Genomic DNA, 20,773 nt, shown 5'->3' with positions numbered 1-20,773 from the left:
GAGGTATCGTTCAACTTTCTCACGGTAAATAAGGACGATGCAGTATCCTGGATTGATTACGCCGAAAATAATACTAGGTCAATTAATAAGAATTTCGGCGAGAACCTTATTGATGTTCGAATGAAAAAACAGAATTAAATGAATTTATTCTCTTAATATTATAATTCTAAGAAATTTGTTATATTCTTCTCGGTACTAATAAAATTTAAATAAATAATATTATTAGAATTATGATTAACATCCAAAGTTTAATAAAATAATACTTTTACTTCAATAAATACTTTTCTTACTGAACAGTAGAAAAAATTATAAAATCAGACTCTAACTTTTTATACATAATTAATAAATTATATTAAAGATTATACTATTCATTACTATCAACGAAAAATTAATATTTTTATATTAATAACGATAATAATAATATTTAAGCAGTTTATATATAAAATAAATAACGAACTTTTATGTAGTAATAATTGATCTAAAAATAATAGCTTCAACACTTAAAAAAGGTGATAAAACTTGCGATCAATATAATTACCACTTGGTTAAACAAATAGTTGATTCTTCATTTCTGCGTCGTAAAAAATTACGTAGGCATGGTTATATTATACATATATATTATGAGTAATCTAAAAAACATATAACATCGGGTAAGTTATCAATAAAAAAATAAAAACTAAAAATAAGAAGAAGACAAGATTGAGCAATAGGTCATTCGATAAATTTCCTTACTTAAATCAATCTCACACATCTAATTGATATGTTTACAGTTACAATTTTATTTATATATACAATCATGAAAATTTTTTTTAATTTAATAAGGAAATTATTACAAATTACAAATTCAAAAAAATTTTTTAAAAGTTAATTTCAAATTTGAAGAATTTTTTTTTTCGTCATTTTTATGCATTTAAAATAAAAATGCGTTGTTTTATGAAAAAAAAATTTTTTTTGTAAGTACTTATGGCACCAGTGGGTTCCTCTGGTGTCATAAAGACGTACCAAAAAATTTTTAATTTGAAAACAATTTTTTTTCGTCATTTACGCGTTTCAAATAAAAATACCTTGCAATTTTTTTTTTGCATTTCTGCCCATTTCAGGCATAATAACTACGTCAATTCTCGGAAAAATTTTTTTATACGCCCTTATGCCTTTTCAAGGGTATTTTTTTCGGGATACGCTCTTATGACATCAGTAACGCGATATAATTGTTATAAAAAAATTCTTTAAAAAAAATAATGATTTTTATTATAATTTAGTGTAGGTACGTCAAATAACAAAAAGAATATCCAAAGTAAATCCAATGAATTTTAGACTTTAGTTAATACGTATAAATATAAATTTAAATATTAATATAAACATTAAAATATATTAATGATACTCAGACAAAGACAAATAATATTTAACTGGTGGTGGCAAACATCGACCACGACCGTTGTGTCATTCGATTACATCGTACACAAAGTCTTTAAAGTGACGAAGCATCTTACAGACTCACAGTAACCTTCTGGATACTATTGCCGTCATACAATCTAAAATTTATAGACTTAATACAAGTATTTAAATTATTTTATGTATTGTGAATAATTTTTATTAAAATTAAAAAATGACTGGTGAAAAACTTTTTGCGAAAACTTGTTTGATTGTTTGTCTAATTGCATTGGTAAGATCGCAAACAGTGTGGATAGACGTTGACACTGGGAAAATCCTCGGCGTATCGAAAGGTCAAAATCAACAAAATAATAATTACGGACAAAACTTCAATAGACCGCAGTATCCGGTTAATTATGGAGGAAATCAGCGACCTACTGTAGCTGAGAATGTCAATTCACTGTGGAATTGTAGAAACAGTCAGACTGGAGTTGTTGTAAGTTGAAATTTTTTTCTATTTTATCAAATTGTTAAAAATATCTGAAGTATTTTTCTTATTATTTTATTTTTAATGTAGATTATTTTATAAAATAATGAAAATTAATTCAGCAGATATTTATTAAATTTTAATAATTTTTTTAAGAAATAAATGAAAAAAAAGTTATTTTCTGGAACAAATTTGTTTGTTAAAATAATTTTTAAAATTATTAAGTGACTGCTTTAAGAACTTTAATCTCATAAGAAAATAGTTTAAAAGTTATCTGACGTCTGAAGAAATCAGCGGATATCTGATAATTTTGATTATAAAAACAAAATATTTTTTAAAAATTTGCCCTTGCAATTTTTGCTCAATCTCCAGACGTGGAATTTTTTTATTAGATTTTATCATAATAATTTAGTCGGTATAGAAATAATTAAAAAAAAAAAAAAAAAATGACAGATGTCTGTTGATTTCAGTATCATCTAAAAAAGGTTTAAATTGTGATATCATGATACTTTTTTAAAATTTGTCAAGTTTTTTTATAATATTTAAGAAAATAATAGTACAGTACTCAAAAAATTGATGTCGAAAAAATTTCAATAAAAAAGAAGACAAATAAGCATTTTTTTTGGTTTTCAAATCAAAAAACTTGTTTTTCAAATAAAATTTATAAGATCGCCGCAAAAAAAAAAGAAACAAGTTTAAAAAACTTGAACAAATTAGTTTTTCAATTTTTTATGGTCAAAAAAATTTATTTTTGCTCAGAAAAATTCTAAAAATTATCAGATGTCGTAATTTTTTAAACCATTTTTTAATTTTTTTTTAACAAACAAATTTGATTTGAAAATTATTTTTAAAAAATTGCATTTTTAATTTTTTAAAATTTCTACATGTCAATTTTTTTTGCTATAATACATTCTTAAAAAGTTTCTTAAAATTATTAAATATCTGCTAAATTAATTTTTATATTTTTTTCTAAAAATTTTTTTGTGCATACTTATTGTTGATAAATTATATATCCATGTATTTCCAATAATAATAATAACAATCATTATTAATTAATAATTAATAAGTTTGAGTGAAATATATAAATATTATGTAAATGGAATTATTTCCAGGTTCCTATTTCGAGTGAAGTAATGGTAAGCGAATTCCCGGAAATAATTCAACAAGCGCAACGGGCTAACTTCCCTAGAAACAATTATCCTAATTATCACCGTCGACGTCACTATGACCCGAGCCAATACAGACAATATGAGTTTACTGTTAACAGAGGAAAACGTAGTACTTTAAACCCGGAATGGGTTTGTACGAATACCAAAACTGGAGATATGGTTTGTAAAATATAAATTAAATTTTTTTTTTAAATAAATAAAGTCACTATAAAAATACCCAATAATTTTCTTGTAATTATATTATTAAAAAAAAAAAATTAATCATTTTATTACTGTAATTGCAGTTAATAATCGCTAGTGAAGCAATGTCCGACAAATTTCCAGGAACAAATCAACAAAATACAAACCAATATTCAAGTCCTTATCCAAACAATCCATGGTTAAACGGTCAAAATACACCAACACAACAGCCTGGACAAAATATTGACCAGAATCAACCGAATTGGGGACAAAATAATATTATTAATAATAATAACAATCAAAATCCACCGAATTCGAACCAAAACCAACCAAACTGGGAGCAGAATGGCCAAAACATTCCAACCAAACAACCCGAGCAAAATGTTCCTCAAAACCAGCCAAACTGGGGACAAAACGATCAAAACAATTTTCCGAATTGGGGAAGCAATCAAAATGATAATTCTGTTACTCGTCCAAGTGTTACTGTAACTCCAAGACCTACTACAGAAGAACCTGCTATTATTTTGACGACGAAGAAACCATTCCCGACATTAAATCCAGACATTAATTGGTTGCAATACATCCAGCCGACTACAAATCCAACGATTACCACTACTAAGAGAACGACGACTAAGAGACCGAGTTTAACTCAAGCGATTGATGGTGACGGAATTATTATGCCTCGTGGAGGTTTTGAAAAGTAAATTAATTTAGAAGAAAAATAAAATTATTCTCTTAATCAACAAGAGTGATAAATTTTTGTATTTTAAACTAGCAACCTTGCAGTCACTATGTGACTACCGTCACTTGTAAACTATAAATAAATAAAATTTTGCTTGATTAAATAGTGACAGTGTTAAATTGCACTGTACTTTCTTAAATATTGACATTTTTCAAGATATGAGCTCATTCCGTCTATACACTCTTCAAGAGCTTTCATTTGAGTACCCACATGCATTTTCATATATTTTTCATATATACATATATATAATATATATAAATATATGAAAAATTGATGTGGGTACTCAAATGAAAGGTCTCGATGAGTATAACATTAGGATGAGCTTATATCTTTAAAAATATCATTAGTTGACAAGATGCAAGGTCATTTCTTAATTATTGACATTTTTTTAAATATTAACTCATTTCGATGTCACACTCATCGTGACCTTTCGTTTGAGTACCAAAATGGCATTTTTTATATATTTTATATATATGGTATTTGTAAAATATATAAATATATAAAATATTTAAAATTTTATAAGTATATAAAATATATAAAATTTACTTATATGAACTGCAATAAATATTTGTTAAAACTAAAAGTATTGTAAATTATTAAATTAAAAGTTGAAAGGTAGAATGAAAAAGAAGAAAATATTAAATGTTTTATAAAATAATTACTGTATTTTAACTTCGTATAAAAATATCAACATTCATCAAATCTTTGATTCTTAAATTTCTTAACATTGTGAGAGCCCCTTCCTGAGGATATCTTACAACAATAATAATTATAATCATAATAATGATGCAGGTACATTATCATTAATAATACAGTAAATATATAAATCTTATTTTTGATATAATGGTATCATAAATAAATCAATAATATATACTTATTAATGGTACAAAAAAAAAACATTACACGCAAGCTTATATTAATTACGTCAGACGGACAGTCACGTATAAATTAATACGAACATAGACTAATCAGAAAGATTTAATAAGTATCAAATATTTTATAAATAATAAACACTAATAAATACGAAGTAAAATTAAAATTATTATTAATAGTATGACATTAATAATAATCAAGGTATTTTATGTTATGGTTGTATAAAGAGGGTTTTTAGCGCCAACTCAAAGATTAACATTAACTTAGATGAATGAAGAGGATATAAAATATTTCATAAATAACAAAAATTAGTTAATATGAAATAAAATGAAACTTAATGGCAGTAATAAAACTTACGTAATACTAATTAATTTCGATTTCGGTTTCGATTCAGATTTTCTAAGTTTAAACGATCATTGTTCAATACCCGTGCCGCCAAAACGTTCTGTGAAAATAAAAATATTATTTGTCACTTATATTTTTAAATAAATTTAAAGATTTTGTATAATTAAATTATTAAAAAAAAAAAAAAAAAAAAATATACTCACGGCAAGATTATGAGTCTCTGGTATATCACGATGCGGTCCAGCTGTCGGTGGTGGAATTGCAGGTGCTAGCCCAGTAGTTCCAATATCCAGAGTTGGATCTTGTCTTAAAACTTCCGCTCGTGCAGTTTCTTCAACTTTCCTCACTGTCTCAGCATTCAGACGTATATTGTCACACCACAATGGACATCTAGAAATCAATCAATCAAATAAATCAGCCGATAAATAAATATCTCAGCGAGAATTAAAAAATTACCATTAATTAATTATGCATGACGGATTTAAAAATGTTTAAGGTTTAAAATTTAATTTTATCATCTTAATAAAATAGATTAAAAGAATTTAATTTAATTTAAAATGAAATAAAAAATTTTCAATCAACATACTTGTTCATTTCAGTAGACCCTTGTCCGCGGAAATGATCATAACCCTTGACAGGCTGATTGCAAATGTAACACATCATAGCTCCACAGGGACACAACATTTTGTTACATCCCTCTTCCTTGAAGAAGGCCCTCTTGCACTGATAACAAGTACGTGTCAGCGCTTGGGTCATCTTCTCCTCGATGTACTTCCTGGCCTTGTCCTTCTTTTCCAGCTCTCCACACTTGTACGGCACATGATTCGGTTCCTTGCACTGAATACATGACTCCTTCATACACTCAGGATTGAAGCACTTGAACACTTTATCTCCTTCTGGCGGAATAGACGCAAAGTGGCAGAATGGACAGGAGACTAATCCTTCCAACCCAGCTGCCATGACCTCCGCAGCTTGCCGTTTCTTCAGCAAAATACTGAACTTGGTCGGCGGAAGAACATGCTGTAGGGTGGATATACTGAATTCACTTCCACAGTTGAGGAAGCATGGCACACGTGTCTCTCCATCACCCAGTCTTGTATCGGTTCCCTTAATAACGCAGGAATTGCAAAAAACGTGAGTATTTTCGCAAGTTGAGCACTTGGAAGGCATGCATTCATCGTCGAAGCAACACTGACATGTCCACAGGCTTCCAGCAGCCTTTAGAGAATTGAATTCCTCCACTTCTCTTTTTTTTATCATCTCCATATGATCATGGATCTCCTGGTAGTGACGTATGAAAGCCATCTCCTGCAGCAACGAAATGTCCTCAGTAGGAATCTCGCAAGCGCGACGAGGATTAATGATGAAGTCTGATGAATTTCTCAGTTCTTTTGCAGCTAGACTCAAAATGTGGCTGAAAATTAATTTAATTTAGTTTTTTAGAATTAATTTATTTGGTTTTTTTTTCTTTTTTCTTTTTTCTATTGTAAGATATTCTACTAATAAAATTTTAGTAATTATTTACAGCCATTTTAATTTTCATATTTTTGAACGAATTTTTTTTTTGAATTTTTTTTTTTTTTTTTAAATACATACAAAAATTTAATTGTTCGTTTTTTTATGTACTTTAAAAAAAAAAAAAAAAACATCAAAAAAGACAAAATAGAAATTTTATTCCTTATTTGAAAGCAAAAAAGCTATCGAAATCAAATTCTATTAATTACTGCGAATTTTAAAAATAAGTACTGATTTCTAAAATTTAAAATAATCCTATTCAATCATAGCAAGAAAAATAATTACTGCTTAAACTATAAAAAAAAAAAAAATAATAATAATAAATAAATCATATACTAAACACTATTTACTTAAAATAAACAAAAATCAAAACTAAAATACCTGTGACGCCGATATATTCTAGAGATAGTATTAACCCTTACTCTACTGAAGACATTTTTCAGAAACTCGAGGACAATCAAGCTATATTCGCACTTCCTATTATTATCCTCAAAGTGTTTAAACGGATCCGGAAACAAACTGAGGAACTGCTCAACATTAAAATTCTTAGTGTAGCGCTGCTGCTCTTCAGTGACCTTGATCTTAGCCAAGTATTGCTCGCGAGTCGGATAGTCGTTGCTCTTCAACTTCTCATCCACGAAAGTCTTAACATCATTCTCGTTTTTGAACTCCTCCGCAGCGCTCCTAAGAAAATGCGGATCCGCGTTGGGAAAAATTCCAGTAAGATACTCGTAAGTATCATCAACATTCGGAGTCATCCCGTCATCTTCGGCAGCCTCATGAATCGTGAAGTTGGTTGGATGAACATCAATCACCCAGGAAGGCTCATTTTGCAGGATTCTCTCCACGATGCTTCCAAACTGGACGTCGTGGCTGGTTCCTGGCATCCAGTCCGCCGGACAGAAGGTCTTTATATACTCTCTGTCAATATCTGGAAACATTGCTCGCAATTTTTGATAAATTTCTTCACAAACTTTGTTTTCCGCGCTTGAAGTACTCGGGTTTGACTGAACTTGATCGTTGACTGGCTGTTGATTATTAATCATTGCTGATCCAGCAGCATCCAGTTGATTTGCAATCTTTTTTAGAGGCACTGGAATCACTGGGTGATTACTTCTTACATTTTGAGAATACCTTTCATCATTCAATTTTAAAAGATTTGCTTTTTCCATCGCTAACTTAAGTTTTGTTCTACGCAGTTCTGCGAAATAATCATCGACATTTTTTTGTCGGTCATTCGCACAATTAATAGCAGCAATTGTACCTCTGGTCGCATTTAAACTCGCAGTAGCAATAGCAGCAGGTTGGGAATTAATCATGCCGCGGAAGTAAAATGGGTATTCAGGTTGATGTTGTTGTTGTTGTAGTTGTTGTTGTTGTTGTAGTTGTTGTTGTTGTTGTTGTTGTTGTTGTTGTTGTTGTTGTTGTTGTTGTTGTTGTAGTTGTAATTGATGATGATATTGTTGTTGTTGTTGTTGTTGTTGTTGAAGTTTATATTGTTGTTGTTGTAAAAAAATACAATCAGAAATTCTACTGGTAACAGTAGACGGTTTGGGATCCGACGCAGGTTGTTGTATCCGTTCACCAGAATCAACAACAGTAAATTTGGTAGTTGCTTGAGCTACTTTACTTTTTCGAATTGGAACCATTATTCCGTCGATGCCGTTAATGTCCTCACTGTTACGTCGTTTTCGGGTAGGCTCGAGGTTAAACTCACTGGGGAGTAAATCTTGCAAGCACAATTTATTTTTGCCACTTGTCAGTTTCTTATGAATGGCCTCAACAATGTTGCTGTGAGTTACAGATCCAAGAAGTTTAGTTATAGCTCGTAAAATGTTTTCGGCTAGGCCGTTAATCTGTTCGTTGGTTAATTTACTGGCTCGAGAACTGTTATGTCCATTCTCTATGGAATCAAAATGCCGACTGCAGCCGGGCTGAGGGCTAGACGCTAAGTGCGAGGGATCTCGCCCCTCCAGATTTTCGTCGCTCATATTATTGTTAGGATCGTTGTTATTTTCTTCTAGCATACTGTCGTCAGAATTGTCATACTCGGACATGGAATTGTCGCTATAACTTTTGTAGGACTCGTGCTCTAGCATGTCCAGGGTCGGGTCATCGTCAGAGTACACCGATGATACATCGCTCAGGTTAGAATCATTAGAGTCTGTTTTATGAGATTGAGACGAACTATTGTCTTCGCTATCTCTGTCCATTTATGATAACGTTGACTGTAAAAGTAATTATTTCAAATAAGTAATAGAAATATTTTGTTTTTTTTTTGTTTACTTATATACCTTTTCACTTTTGTCTGATGTGATTTAGTCAGCTTGTCCTTGAGTATCAGTTTGTTTACAATTTTTATAACCCAAGCCGCTTAACTTAACCACTAACCTAACTTCTTAGTTTGTGGTTTTATTTTCCTTTAAATTGTCACTGACACTGCCACTAGTGGAGGTTTTGGTAACTACTTATCAAAGCGGGAAAAATTAAAACTTATTTATCAACCAGAATTGCTGTAAAAAATAGCAAAATACAACTTTATTGATAATCTATAATACTGAAGTTAGCAGTCAGCTGTTAATTTTAAAAATTTGTTTAACAATTTAATTACAATAAAAAAATGCTTCCAAAAATTTTCACTAGTAATTTTTATTAATTTTCACATCTGAAACTTTTTAATTAAATTTTTTTTTTAATCATTAAAATCCTATAAAATTCAAAAAAAAAATTTGATATCTGTCAACTTCAGTGTTATATTTATTATTAATAATTAAAATTGAATGACACTGAAGTTAACAGATATACAAATTCTTTTAGATATTTATAGCAATTAAGTTATTATAAAAAAATTAAATTAAAAAGTTTCACGTGTAAAAATTGATAAAAACTACCAGTGAAAATTTTTAGAAGCATTTTTTTATTGTAATTGATATATAAAAAAAAAATTTTTAAATTAACTGCTGAGTGCTAACTTCAGTGTAGTATAATTAATCACAACATAATTTAAGTCACATCATTGAAGTCACAACAATTCGCCTTAGACAGTTCCGATAAGTATTAACCACATGTATCTACACATAAAGCCCTCTTACGTTGTTTTAACATAAGTATGCACTAAATTTTTTTTCTTACTTGCTGTCGATAAGAAAAAACCATTTATTTATTTATTTATTTTTTTTTTTTAATTTTTTGATTAGTCTTATGAGTATTTATAGTTGACAAATTTAAGTAGAATCCGTGATAAAAAATTAATAATGAAGTGAATATTAATTTTATTAATTCTTAAGTCAATAAACGAATCTTAAGAGTGGTTAAATAGTTTTTACTAATTTTAGGAATTGAAATGCGCAACCGCCAAACAAAAATAATTTCGAATTAAATTATTAAATTTCGTTCCTGTCATTATTCTATCTGTTTCTATTTATATTTATGTGTTACTCATCTAGTTTTTTTAATTTAATTGAATTTTTTGATTTATGTAAGTACGTTTTTATCGACCTAAATTTGTGTTGTGACAACTAAATTAGCAGACAATTTTTAGGTTTTATGGAACAAATAAATTACTTGCAAAAAAAATTTTTTTTTTTTTTTTTAATTATATGAATCATTTTATTAAACATTTAAAAGTGGAATTTTTTTGGTAATTCATTTTATAATTTATTTAAAAAAATCATCAGATGTCAATTAATTTCAGTTTTATTTTTTAGTTATATTACAACTAGTAATTTAGGTTATATGAACTTAATAAATTCTATCTGTTTCAAGTTAATATATTTAATGGTGCTATGATAAAGTTATTATTTTTTATCAATCTATCAATTAGTAAATTGTTGAATTGAGTTTGCGTCAGTTCAGGAACAATTACGAAGGTATACTACTTCGGCATATATTTTTTTCTTTATAAAGCACGATATAAATTTTAGTGTCTTGTCTTGTCTGAAAAGAATCATCGTTATTTTTAGACCAACTTTCAATGTAAATAATTTTAATTTATTTGCTTTCTGATTGATGATTTTTTTTTTTAATTTTTTGAAGAGATATTGTCAGTTGTTTAGAAGTTTTAATTGTTGATAATTTTTTTATTTTGTCTAAAAAATAAGTTTATATATAAGAAATATTATTGCAAAATTAAACTTAGTGTTTTTTAATCTTTACATGTAGAAACTTTATTTTTATTATTTCCAATAATTTATTCTTTAAAAAATTCTAAAAATTATAATTTATACAAAAAAAAATTCTAAAAAACTAGATGCAACTTTTTTAGAAATAATTTTCTAAATTGAATTTATTTTTTCATTTTAAATTATTTTTCAAATTTACAAAATTTGAAATGTCTGTTGATTTTAATCTTATGAAATTTTTATTATTATGTAAGAATTTTTTATAAATTCTCCATATGCTCCATAATTCTTCAATCTGTAAAAATATCTGCAAATTTTTTTTTCTAAATAAAAAATTTTGAAATTGACATTTTTGAAAAATTTTTTTCTAAAATGACAAGTTTTCAAATTAATTAAAAAATTTATTTTTTGCAAGAACTAAAAACTAATCAAATTTTTGAATACTCCAGATATTTCCAATAAAAAATGGAATTAACAAATAGTGAAGAATTTACAATAAGCCCATCAACTCCGAACGGCACTTGGGATGTATCTGAAAAAATGATAAACCTGGAAAGAGATGGTGATCTTCCGCCGACGTCTTCATCAATAGAATTCGGAAATTCCAGTGAAGATGAATTGAATAAAAACAAAAAAGTCGATTTTGTGCTGGTTTACATGGACGACGGTAATTTATCTCATGCGCAAAAACGCGAAGAATATCAAAGCGCGTTGCGTGATCAAGGTCTAGAATTGTACCATGAACAAACTGGATTTTTATGTTTCATTAAAATATATGCACCTCAGGTAATTCTTTTCTTATTACTTCAATTTTTCCTACAAATTGGTATTTATTTATTTATTTTTAATTGTCCTCAGGAAGTTCTTTGTAGATATTGTGAGATAATGAAGCTTAAAATGCCAATAAAGTTACTCACAACAGATGCCTTAGAAGATAAACAGACAGATTTATTCGACGATGCGCGATCTTGGTTCATAAATTTATTTCGATTCGTTCAGCTGGACCCAGATAAATTTCCCAAGAAAGAACGGACTCTCTTGACAGAATTCTCTAGAGACAAAGATTATTTGTAAGTTTGTGTTTCACTTCTGAATGCAGTCTGACCATTGTTTTATTTAAAGTAGCTTACACAACGTAGTGCTTGAGTTAACTAGTTAAATTTCCCTAGATTCGATGTAGGAAATGAAAATTTTTTCCCCACGAATGTTCGGATTATGATAGTGGAGTTTATTTTGGAACGTCAGTGTGAGGGAATTCATCGACTTGTAAACGACAGTGGTTGTTATTCTGCCGCTTACCCACTTCATGATGTTAGTAAATTTTTTTATGCTTGCTTTAATTTTTATTGTTTATTTACTGCCTTGTTCTGTTGATTTGCTTTTACATTTAGATTTAATTACAGAATAACAATTCATCAAATAAGTCTTTTTTTTTTTCTAATTATTTTCCGAGTTTCAATTTATTAGAGTATCGAAAAGTGGGCTGAAAAACAATAATACATTTCTTATAAATAATTGTATTAAAAAATTACTCTGCTTACTTTTATTGACTTAATTAAAAAATATTAATTATTCCCAGGGAACTTACAAACAAAAAGGGACTGTCCGAGCTTTACTGTACGAAGAATGGGGAGCAGCAAATAAATGGATAAAAATCCAACCTCTGGATACAATACAGGAATATTTTGGCGTAACATATGCTATATACTTCGCATGGCTAGGATTTTACACATATATGTTAATACCAGCTAGCATCGTTGGTCTGTTATGTTTCTTTTATGGTAAGTTTTTATCAATTTTTTATTTATTAAAGTATTATGTGCATTTCCAATTAATTAATTGAGTGTTAATATATTTTCAAGGATTGATAACTCTAAAGTCGAATCAGACTGCGATAGACGCATGTTCACCCTGGGCAAACGATGTGATAATGTGTCCGCAGTGCGATTTATATTGCGACTACTGGCGTCTCAATACAACCTGCATTCTTACGAAAGTAACATTGCTTTTCGACAATGAAACGACGATTATTTTTGGAGCATTCATGTCATTTTGGGCTGTCCTGTACTTGGAATTGTGGCGACGAAGATCCGAGGAACTGATCCACCGTTGGGGGCTAGTAGGTTGGGACCAAGGAGCAGATCATCCACGACCTCAGTATCTAAAGATGTTGAGCAAGATAAAAATATTCAAAGCCAAAGAGAAGTTGAATGCGGTCACCATGGAAAAGGAACCGCATGTAAGCTTTTGGAAAGTTCGTGTCCCGGCAACGATGCTCAGTTTTACTGTTGTTATTATTTTGGTGCTGACTGCTCTTGCTGCGGTGTTTGCGGTCGTTTTGTATCGCATGTTCCTTAATGCTTCCAGTAAAATTTTTAATGAGCTCGATTTTGATAACAACCAGTATCAGAATTTTGCAATACCAGTCAGCGCAGCAGCTATGAATCTTGTGAGTATTTTTTATTTATTTATTTATTGTAAGGGGTTACTCGCAGTGAGAGTAATAAAAAAATTGATATTTTTAATCATTTTTTTTTAAGTCTGACTGCATTTAACTCTTTTATAAAATATAGCTACTTTTTATTTATTTATTAATATATTAATTGCATTGTTTCTAGGTTTGTGTTTTGATATTGAATTATTTCTACGACTGGGTCGCAGTCTACTTGACAGAAATGGAAATGCCAAGAACTCAAGCGGAATTCGACGATAGTTTAACATTAAAAATTTACATATTTCAATTTGTAAATTATTACGCATCGATATTTTATGTTGCATTTTTAAAAGGAAAATTAGTCGGATATCCAAAAAAATACAACAGAATATTTAATTTCAGGTAAAATAATTTAAACCAAAATATATTTTTTGTTCCTTTTTAATAAACATCTAAAATTATCTTTTTTGTAGGCAAGAAGAATGCGCACCAGGAGGCTGTCTAATGGAACTTTGCATTCAGTTGGCAATAATAATGGTCGGTAAACAAGCAGTTTACACAATAATAGAAATGGTATTGCCAGTGATATTAAAATGGTGGGCGCTGTTCCGCGTTCACACTGGGCTGAAACGTAAAGATCCAAATGTTCCGCGAACACGTTGGAGCCAAGACTTTCGTCTGGTCGACTGGGGACCTCGGGGACTCTACGATGAGTACCTTGAGATGGTGATACAGTTCGGGTTCATCACTCTCTTCGTTGTCGCGTTTCCTCTAGCTCCTTTGTTCGCGCTCGCTAATAATGTCCTAGAAATGCGATTAGATGCGACTAAATTTCTGCGACATTATCGGCGACCTGTTCCACGTCGTGCGAGAGATATCGGCATTTGGAAGCAAATTCTGGACGCTCTGGCTCGCATTTCTGTGACGACCAACGTAAGCAATTAATCTATATTATTAAGAGAATAAGAAAAATTTTGTTTCGTGCAAATAACTAAGACTAAATTAATTTTTTCTTATCAACAGGCATTTATTATCGCATTTTCTTCAAATTTTATTCCACGGCTCGTCTATATGCACTCAGTGAGTCCTGATCACACGGACGTTGGCTTCCTGAACCACAGTCTGGCCTATTTTGACACTAAAGACTTTCCTCCAGAGTACGCTCCACAAAACACGACCTTTGGAAACGTCACCGTCTGCCGCTACGCAGAGTACCGAAATCCTCCAGATCACCACGAGCTCCCTTACAAACGACCGACGCTTTATTGGAAAATTTTGGCCTGGAGGTTTATTTTTATAGTCATTTTTCAAAGCGTCGTTGGCATATTCACTATGATAGTGCAATGGTGTCTCTCTGGGGTACCGAGAGAATTACGTGATCGTACGAAACGCGAGGCTTACCTCACGGAACAGATTATTATCACGCGAGAAGCCGAAAGGGCCAAAGTAAGAGCTAGATCTGTTAATCGATTCGTTTCTTCTGGCAATCAGTTGAGACGACGGTCTACTAATGTCTCAGATTCAATTAATATTTAAATTTATTTATTTTATTAATTATTGATCGACGGAAGACAATCTAAAATTATATTAATTAAATAATTATTAATGATATTAACATACATAAAAAATTTTAGATTTTTTCTTTAAATCAATAAATTATGACAAAAAAAAATTTTTAAAATAACAATCAAAAATTTTTAACGCTTCCATATTTATAACAAAGTTGATATTAATTATTAATAATCTTTTTATAATTTATAAATAAAAAAAGTGATTTTTTGTTTGAAAAAAGTAATCAAGCATTAACTTCTCATCGCAATTATTGAATTACTGTGTTTAGTGCTTCTATCCTGTGCGTCTACATTTATAAATAAAAATAAATGTGTTAATGTAATATTACTATGTATACTGTAATATACGGTCGACCTTTAAATTATCAAGTACCCTAGCATGGAAGCTAATGGCACGTGTATCTTACCTCATTATTAGTTACATTACATTACCATCGCAAATACAAAGCTCAAATTCTATATACCAAATAGATATATCTTAGTATAGTATCAGGGATAAAATAAATTGTCATTCTCTACGCATTATTGACCCCCAATGAAATTAAAAAAAAAAATATTGTAATTTTGTTTCAACATCGTAATCATTTTATTTTATTTATTTATTTTTTTTTTTTTTTTTTCATTACGAAATTTAGTATGCATTATTTATAGAATTTTTTCCGTGACATTGTTAAAATCTAAACGTTATTCTGTTGATTCCGTAAATTTACATAATTTCTATGCTTGAGGGTACGATGGATAGTGCTAGTAGACCTAGATACAATAAGAAATGCTTTTATAAATTTTATTTAATATTTAATAATAATAATTGAGATGGTTTGAGTTCTTCAAAGGCGGTATAATCTGGTTTGCGCTCAGGTCTCAATTGAGGCTTTCATATAAATATAGTGATAGTTATAAGTAGAGTACAATACATAAAATAAAAGGTACTATTTATTTGAATTGCTTAGCTTCGTCATTAAGTAATATTATTGTGTACACGATCTTTCTTAAGTTTTATTGAAAAGATAAAATTAATCGATAGTGTACCTCTATTAATGACATAATTATATTTTTTAGTGAACTTTTTTTTTTTATCTACTCCATATATTTATAAGAAAAAAATTTATTGTGAATATTAGGGTGATCAAAAAAAAAAAAAAAAATTATCACTCTAGTAAATATATAATTTTTTCTGTTGTTAATCAAAAAATTAATTTATATTTGTTAAAGAGTTATATGTACTTAGAATCCCGAAAAAAGAGTTTTTTTAAAAATTATTTCTTAAATTGATAAATATAAAAATTAATTTTTAATTATCATATTTATTTTTTTAACAAAGTGGCGACTTGACAAAAAAAAAAGTTATCGATTTTTGATGAAAATCTTAGCCTTAAACTTTTTACAAAAATATAAAATATTTATCAGAATAATTAACTTTTGGATCAATTACTGAAAAATATAGTTAAAAAAATAATTGTGTAAAACTTAGAGACTTTTAAAAGTTAAAAAATTAAATTTTTAAAAATCTGAACATTGAATCCAAGTGCGTAAAATCTCTTAAAAATTTAGTTTATTGTTAATAAAAAAAATGACTTTATATTAGTTAAAAAGAATAAGGATTGGTTAAAAAAAAAGTACAATTAAAAATATAAATAATTTAACAGAGAAAGTGTAAATAAAATTGTATCATCGTGTCACTTAAATAAATCTTATACAAAATGTAGGACAGACGAATGGAACCAGATACGATATTCGAGAAAACTAGAACTATAAACTAAATGAATCGGCGACATCGAGTCTAAACAAGTCGATTTATAATAAATACCGATCGGAAAGGAAGCTACCTGGTTATTTCAAAGTGAAATACACCTCCATATAGACTATCAGTAAAAACGATCTTATTAATCTTTTTTAAATGGAATAACGGAAAAAAATTGAAGTTTAAATCGCTTGTGTGTTAACCGTTGAGAAACTCGAGAAAATACTTGACACTTTGTATTATATTATTCAAGTGAAATATACAATAGACTATAAATATGTATATATGTATCCGTACATATATACATTGATAGCTTAAATCGTTAAAAGTCACGGGCTCTCAGTCTTTCTCTATTACTATATAAAAAATACTTGTACATCACATTGAGTTTCGAATTGTCTCGCGTCATGAAAGCGAAAGTTTTAAAAACTATTAAATGATACATTCATTATTTATTTATAAACACATTTATCATTAATTCATCGTGCATACTCTTTATACTCAAAAGATAATTGATAAATTTTCATGATTTATTTTTGTTGAGTTTTTTTATTGTTGATTAATTAGTTTTTTTTTTATGTCCGTAATAAAATACAGGTTTATATATAAGCATAATATACATTTTTTATACGCGCAATTTTTAATATAAATTTTTGGGAAATTTACTTTTTTAAAAATATATAAACTATACAAAAAATTTATATTTTTTAAAAATCACTTCAATAAAACAACTCAGGTGTATTGAAATAAGCAATTTTTATGACAATTTAAAAATAATTTATTTGTATTCAAGTAATTTTTTGTTGTAAATGTTTAAAAAAATTTTTCATTAAAAAAAATTTCAAAAAACCACAAATTTGTTTTTTTAAATAAAATAAAAAATTTTTTTGATTTCAGTAATATTAAACAATAAAGTTTTAATAAGAAAATCTAAATAGTTTTTGAAAATAAAGCATTAAAAAAAATTTCAAATTTTTGGCGCCAAAATATTCCCCCTCTTTCATAATCTTGGTCGCCATGACAGTTTCCAGTCATTGGTCCAGCAGTCGAGACGTCTTGTAATTGCTCCGTGCAAAATTATGATTTTTCCTATAAAATCTCCGTAATGAAGGTCTGGTAGTAAAAAATATCTAATTATAAGTAATAAACATTTAAAAAACAATGATAAAAAATATTTTAAATCTATTAAGTACTTATATTATTCGTAAAATACGCAACGTATTGAAAGTAGGAAAAAATACGTTAACAACGGTCAAATAATGAGTCTAAATATTTTTAAACGTCCAAAATAAATATTTAAACTTTAAATTAACATAAATAATGAGTAAATATTGTAAACAAAACGTAAAACATTTGATAAAGAGACCGGTTTTTTTTTGCGTCGCCATATTGTCATGCGCGGGAAAAAAGTGCGCATGCGTCAAATTCAAAAGTTTGCAAAACGCAAAAAAGGAATTTTCTTCTGATAAAAACGATAAGGTTGCGATAATTTGGTTTAAATTAGGGTTAAAAATCCATAATTTTGTTTTTGCAAATATTTAAAAGTAATTAATAACAATAAATGGTAGAAATAATAATTGTTATTGTAAGTAATCGTTAAATGGAATAATTAAAAAATTTTTTAACAGATAGTAGCGAATGGAAAGTAAGTGGCTTTATTGCAACCACTCTACCTTCTGTTTTACTCGGCATCAATACATGCCAACATTTAAGTAAAGTGACTGAGTGACCCACACTCACACGGTCCCACACACAGAGCATTGAATCAAACGGGGACCAGCTTGTTGAGAACACATTCGCTCAACAAACCCGCTCGCGGTCACATATCGTTAAAGAAAAATCACTTTTTATTTTAATCAACAACTATAACAAGCTAATAATTATTTTAAAGTTAATTAATTGTATTAACTTTGAAATCACGGTTTTTTTTTTCAAGTGTCGTGTCAGCTGTCATGCTCTTGATTTTTAGTGTCAAAAATTATTTTTTAAGTTTTAAATTACTGGTTTTAATTAATTAACGTGTGTAGTGTTGTGTTAATTATTCATTATTTTAATCAGCAGTTTTATTTCAAGTTTTAAGAGGTTTGTTATTATTTTTGTTGTTTATTTAAATTATTATCATTGAAGTGTTTCAATTAATCGGTTTATTTATTTATTTGCGGAAATGTGAAAAAAAAAATTGGCGGGAAATTTGACGGAAGATTTGAAAGTGCCCGGAAAGTTTTTGAGGAAGCGCCGGATAATGTAAGAGATAAATTAAAGAGTATGAATTAAAAGAGCAATTTTCGGCCTTGCAAATCTTAGTTGTCCTCGATTTAAGTCGACGAACTTTGGCTTTGATCTCGTCATTGAACAACTTGACCTTGAATCTGATGGTAATAATAATAACAATGATAATAATGGTCAGTGTATGGTGGAGTATCGCGGAAAAATTTTAGTAGCTCACGGTACCCGGAAATAAGTAAAGTAAAGGTGAAAACGTTTTGTTGATAAGTTATAAGTTATAAATTATTTGTTGTTTAATGACCATTGACACTTTAGAAAGTGTTAGTATGCGTGATTAGCAGTTAGAAGATTGTGTATGTACATTAGTTGGGTGAGTGTGTATACGCGAATAAAATATATGGATTTCACTATTAATAAGATTTCCCTAATACGTGCAACGACCCTTTTGATTAATTTATTAGTGTTCTATTTTTTCTATTTATTAATTTAATTTTTTTTTACTCGTTTGTCTTTTGTAGTATAAATATAATGTGTATTATTTAAACAAGACAACGTCAATTGTTGATGAGATAATTGAAGAAAATGAGAATGACAAATGTCAGTAAATGACTTTTGAACTAAATAAAACACTGTCAATTTTCAAAGGGAAATAAAATAGTCACTAGAGGTCAAATCTAAGAAAGACAGGAAGTTCAATAAAATATGTAATTTGAATGAGGAAATTTAAAATACATATTAAATATTTCAGTACTAAAATAAACAAATTTTAACCGCATCAGAATCTTGTTAATATTAATTAATTAATATTATTAAAAATGGGTTAATTGACATTAATATTGAGTAATTAAATAAATGACATTTTTAAATTAGTCAATGACATTTATCTCAGTGCAGTGCAGTGCGGTGCGTGTAAACGTGTTTCTACTCATATTAAATATAAAATAAAATTTAAGACAATCTAGTCAAGTGTTTGTGTAAGTGCTTTTTATTATTATTTAGTTTAGTGAATTTAAAGAGAAAGAGAAATAACATTTATTGTCCTTGAGACGAAGGTGGTGAGGACGCGTAGTCGTGGAAAATGCTAAATTGCACTGATCTTGAGTGCATTTTGCACCATCATTATTACTATGCACATCTACATCAGTTACAACAACCGTCGATTGATAATGGTGAGTAATTTTACATTTTTTATGAATATAAATACGCTCATTAATTATCACTGTGAAAATACTTATTCTTATAGTTATAAAAGTCCATAAAAATCGATTAATTACTTCATTACATGTAAATATAGAATATAATAGTGTAATTATATTTAAAAAAAAATTGTTTATAATAATTATTCAATTTTTTTTATTGAAATTAAGCGGATATTTAAATAATCGATAAAATTATACGTCAAATACATACGAACAATAATATATTATGATAGAGTACTGGTTCATTAATTTATTAGTTAATTAATAATTTATCTAATTCCTGATAATTAATGTAATGTATATTTATTTAAATATAATCATAAGGGTAAATTTTTTCTTTTTTAATAATAATAATATGTCTAAAATTTTTATTATTTTTATTATTATTAATAATGAAAAAAAAATGAGTTTATATTAGATAAACATAATGACCCTTTTAAATAATTAAAATAAATATAATAATAAGAATTAATTAATCCCTTAAGCCAGTATAGTATAAAACAATATTGCGTAATATCACGCATGTTAAATGCCAATCGGTTGAAGCTGAGTAAACTCGTTACGTTCCAGTTCACGTGGCTGCATATATCCATGTCATATTTAAAACAATTTTCATATACATACAAAACAAGTATACAAACACATATAAATTTTTATACACTAAAAAAACAAATGTAAACAATATCGTAAAAAGTAAATCGCGAAAATACCCCCATTAATCTAGATATTACTTACTTTAAAAAAAAAAAAAAAAAAAAACAATACAATTATTCTATTTAATTGACAGTTTAATGCTGCA

The 20,773-nt window shown here is 28.4% G+C and overlaps 4 protein-coding genes across 9 annotated transcripts in view; 3 read left to right on the top strand and 1 right to left on the bottom strand.

Annotated features, from left to right (window-relative positions):
* Window positions 1-1,453: 1,453 nt before the first annotated feature.
* Window positions 1,454-3,953, top strand: LOC141524606 (uncharacterized). The gene is made up of 3 exons (XM_074238631.1): window positions 1,454-1,867; window positions 2,971-3,186; window positions 3,312-3,953. The coding sequence occupies exons 1-3, from the start codon at window positions 1,607-1,609 to the stop codon at window positions 3,909-3,911; spliced, it is 1,077 nt and encodes a 358-aa protein (XP_074094732.1). The 5' UTR covers window positions 1,454-1,606; the 3' UTR covers window positions 3,912-3,953.
* A 634-nt stretch (window positions 3,954-4,587) lies between these two features.
* LOC141524604 (uncharacterized) lies at window positions 4,588-9,087 on the bottom strand. The gene is made up of 5 exons (XM_074238627.1): window positions 8,977-9,087; window positions 7,064-8,910; window positions 5,754-6,581; window positions 5,371-5,557; window positions 4,588-5,267 (listed from the first exon to the last, which is right to left on the bottom strand). Exons 2-5 carry the CDS (start codon window positions 8,893-8,895, stop codon window positions 5,190-5,192), a joined length of 2,925 nt encoding a protein of 974 aa, XP_074094728.1. The 5' UTR covers window positions 8,896-8,910; window positions 8,977-9,087; the 3' UTR covers window positions 4,588-5,189.
* Window positions 8,704-17,082, top strand: LOC141524605 (anoctamin-5-like). Of its 3 annotated transcripts, none has more exons than XM_074238630.1 (9): window positions 8,704-8,829; window positions 11,253-11,589; window positions 11,662-11,873; window positions 11,973-12,114; window positions 12,383-12,584; window positions 12,666-13,252; window positions 13,422-13,639; window positions 13,711-14,170; window positions 14,261-17,082. In XM_074238630.1, the coding sequence occupies exons 2-9, from the start codon at window positions 11,269-11,271 to the stop codon at window positions 14,771-14,773; spliced, it is 2,655 nt and encodes an 884-aa protein (XP_074094731.1). In that variant the 5' UTR covers window positions 8,704-8,829; window positions 11,253-11,268; the 3' UTR covers window positions 14,774-17,082. The 3 variants fall into 3 exon arrangements, with proteins under 3 accessions (XP_074094731.1, XP_074094729.1, XP_074094730.1); XM_074238628.1 differs by lacking the exon at window positions 8,704-8,829 and adding an exon at window positions 9,953-10,160; XM_074238629.1 differs by lacking the exon at window positions 8,704-8,829 and adding an exon at window positions 10,415-10,551.
* Window positions 17,083-19,809: 2,727 nt separating this feature from the next.
* The window catches only part of LOC141538583 (uncharacterized), a 71,366-nt gene continuing 70,402 nt past the window's right edge, over window positions 19,810-20,773 (top strand). For 2 of the 4 annotated variants that reach the window (XM_074260158.1, XM_074260153.1), the window contains exon 1: window positions 19,839-19,944. In XM_074260158.1, coding sequence (XP_074116259.1) covers window positions 19,854-19,944 — 91 coding nt within the window. In that variant the 5' untranslated portion in view covers window positions 19,839-19,853. Of the gene's footprint in view, window positions 19,945-20,773 lie in introns of all 4 variants that reach the window. The other 2 variants (XM_074260152.1, XM_074260157.1) reach the window with 2 other exon arrangements.

Source organism: Cotesia typhae, unplaced genomic scaffold (genome assembly GCF_013202065.1).
Source record: "Cotesia typhae breed Kobodo isofemale line unplaced genomic scaffold, CoteBio_Ctyphae contig_22, whole genome shotgun sequence".
NCBI classification, from domain to species: domain Eukaryota; kingdom Metazoa; phylum Arthropoda; class Insecta; order Hymenoptera; family Braconidae; genus Cotesia; species Cotesia typhae.
Note: the sequence above shows the minus strand (reverse complement) of the source record. Positions and strands in the feature narration are given on the sequence as shown.

What these genes read in the sequence shown, in the direction of transcription:
- LOC141524606 (XM_074238631.1), top strand. Translation starts at nt 1,607, where the DNA reads ATGACTGGTGAAAAACTTTTTGCGAAAACTTGTTTGATTGTTTGTCTA. An exon ending in ACAGTCAGACTGGAGTTGTT is followed by an intron (nt 1,868 to 2,970) that starts GTAAGTTGAAAT and finishes AATTATTTCCAG; the next exon opens with GTTCCTATTTCGAGTGAAGT. An exon ending in ATACCAAAACTGGAGATATG is followed by an intron (nt 3,187 to 3,311) that starts GTTTGTAAAATA and finishes CTGTAATTGCAG; the next exon opens with TTAATAATCGCTAGTGAAGC.
- LOC141524604 (XM_074238627.1), bottom strand. Translation starts at nt 8,895, where the DNA reads ATGGACAGAGATAGCGAAGACAATAGTTCGTCTCAATCTCATAAAACA. An exon ending in AGAATATATCGGCGTCACAG is followed by an intron (nt 6,582 to 7,063) that starts GTATTTTAGTTT and finishes ATTAATTTTCAG; the next exon opens with CCACATTTTGAGTCTAGCTG. An exon ending in CAGAGACTCATAATCTTGCC is followed by an intron (nt 5,268 to 5,370) that starts GTGAGTATATTT and finishes TTATTTTCACAG; the next exon opens with AACGTTTTGGCGGCACGGGT.
- LOC141524605 (XM_074238630.1), top strand. Translation starts at nt 11,269, where the DNA reads ATGGAATTAACAAATAGTGAAGAATTTACAATAAGCCCATCAACTCCG. An exon ending in TCTGTTATGTTTCTTTTATG is followed by an intron (nt 12,585 to 12,665) that starts GTAAGTTTTTAT and finishes TATATTTTCAAG; the next exon opens with GATTGATAACTCTAAAGTCG. An exon ending in AACAGAATATTTAATTTCAG is followed by an intron (nt 13,640 to 13,710) that starts GTAAAATAATTT and finishes TCTTTTTTGTAG; the next exon opens with GCAAGAAGAATGCGCACCAG.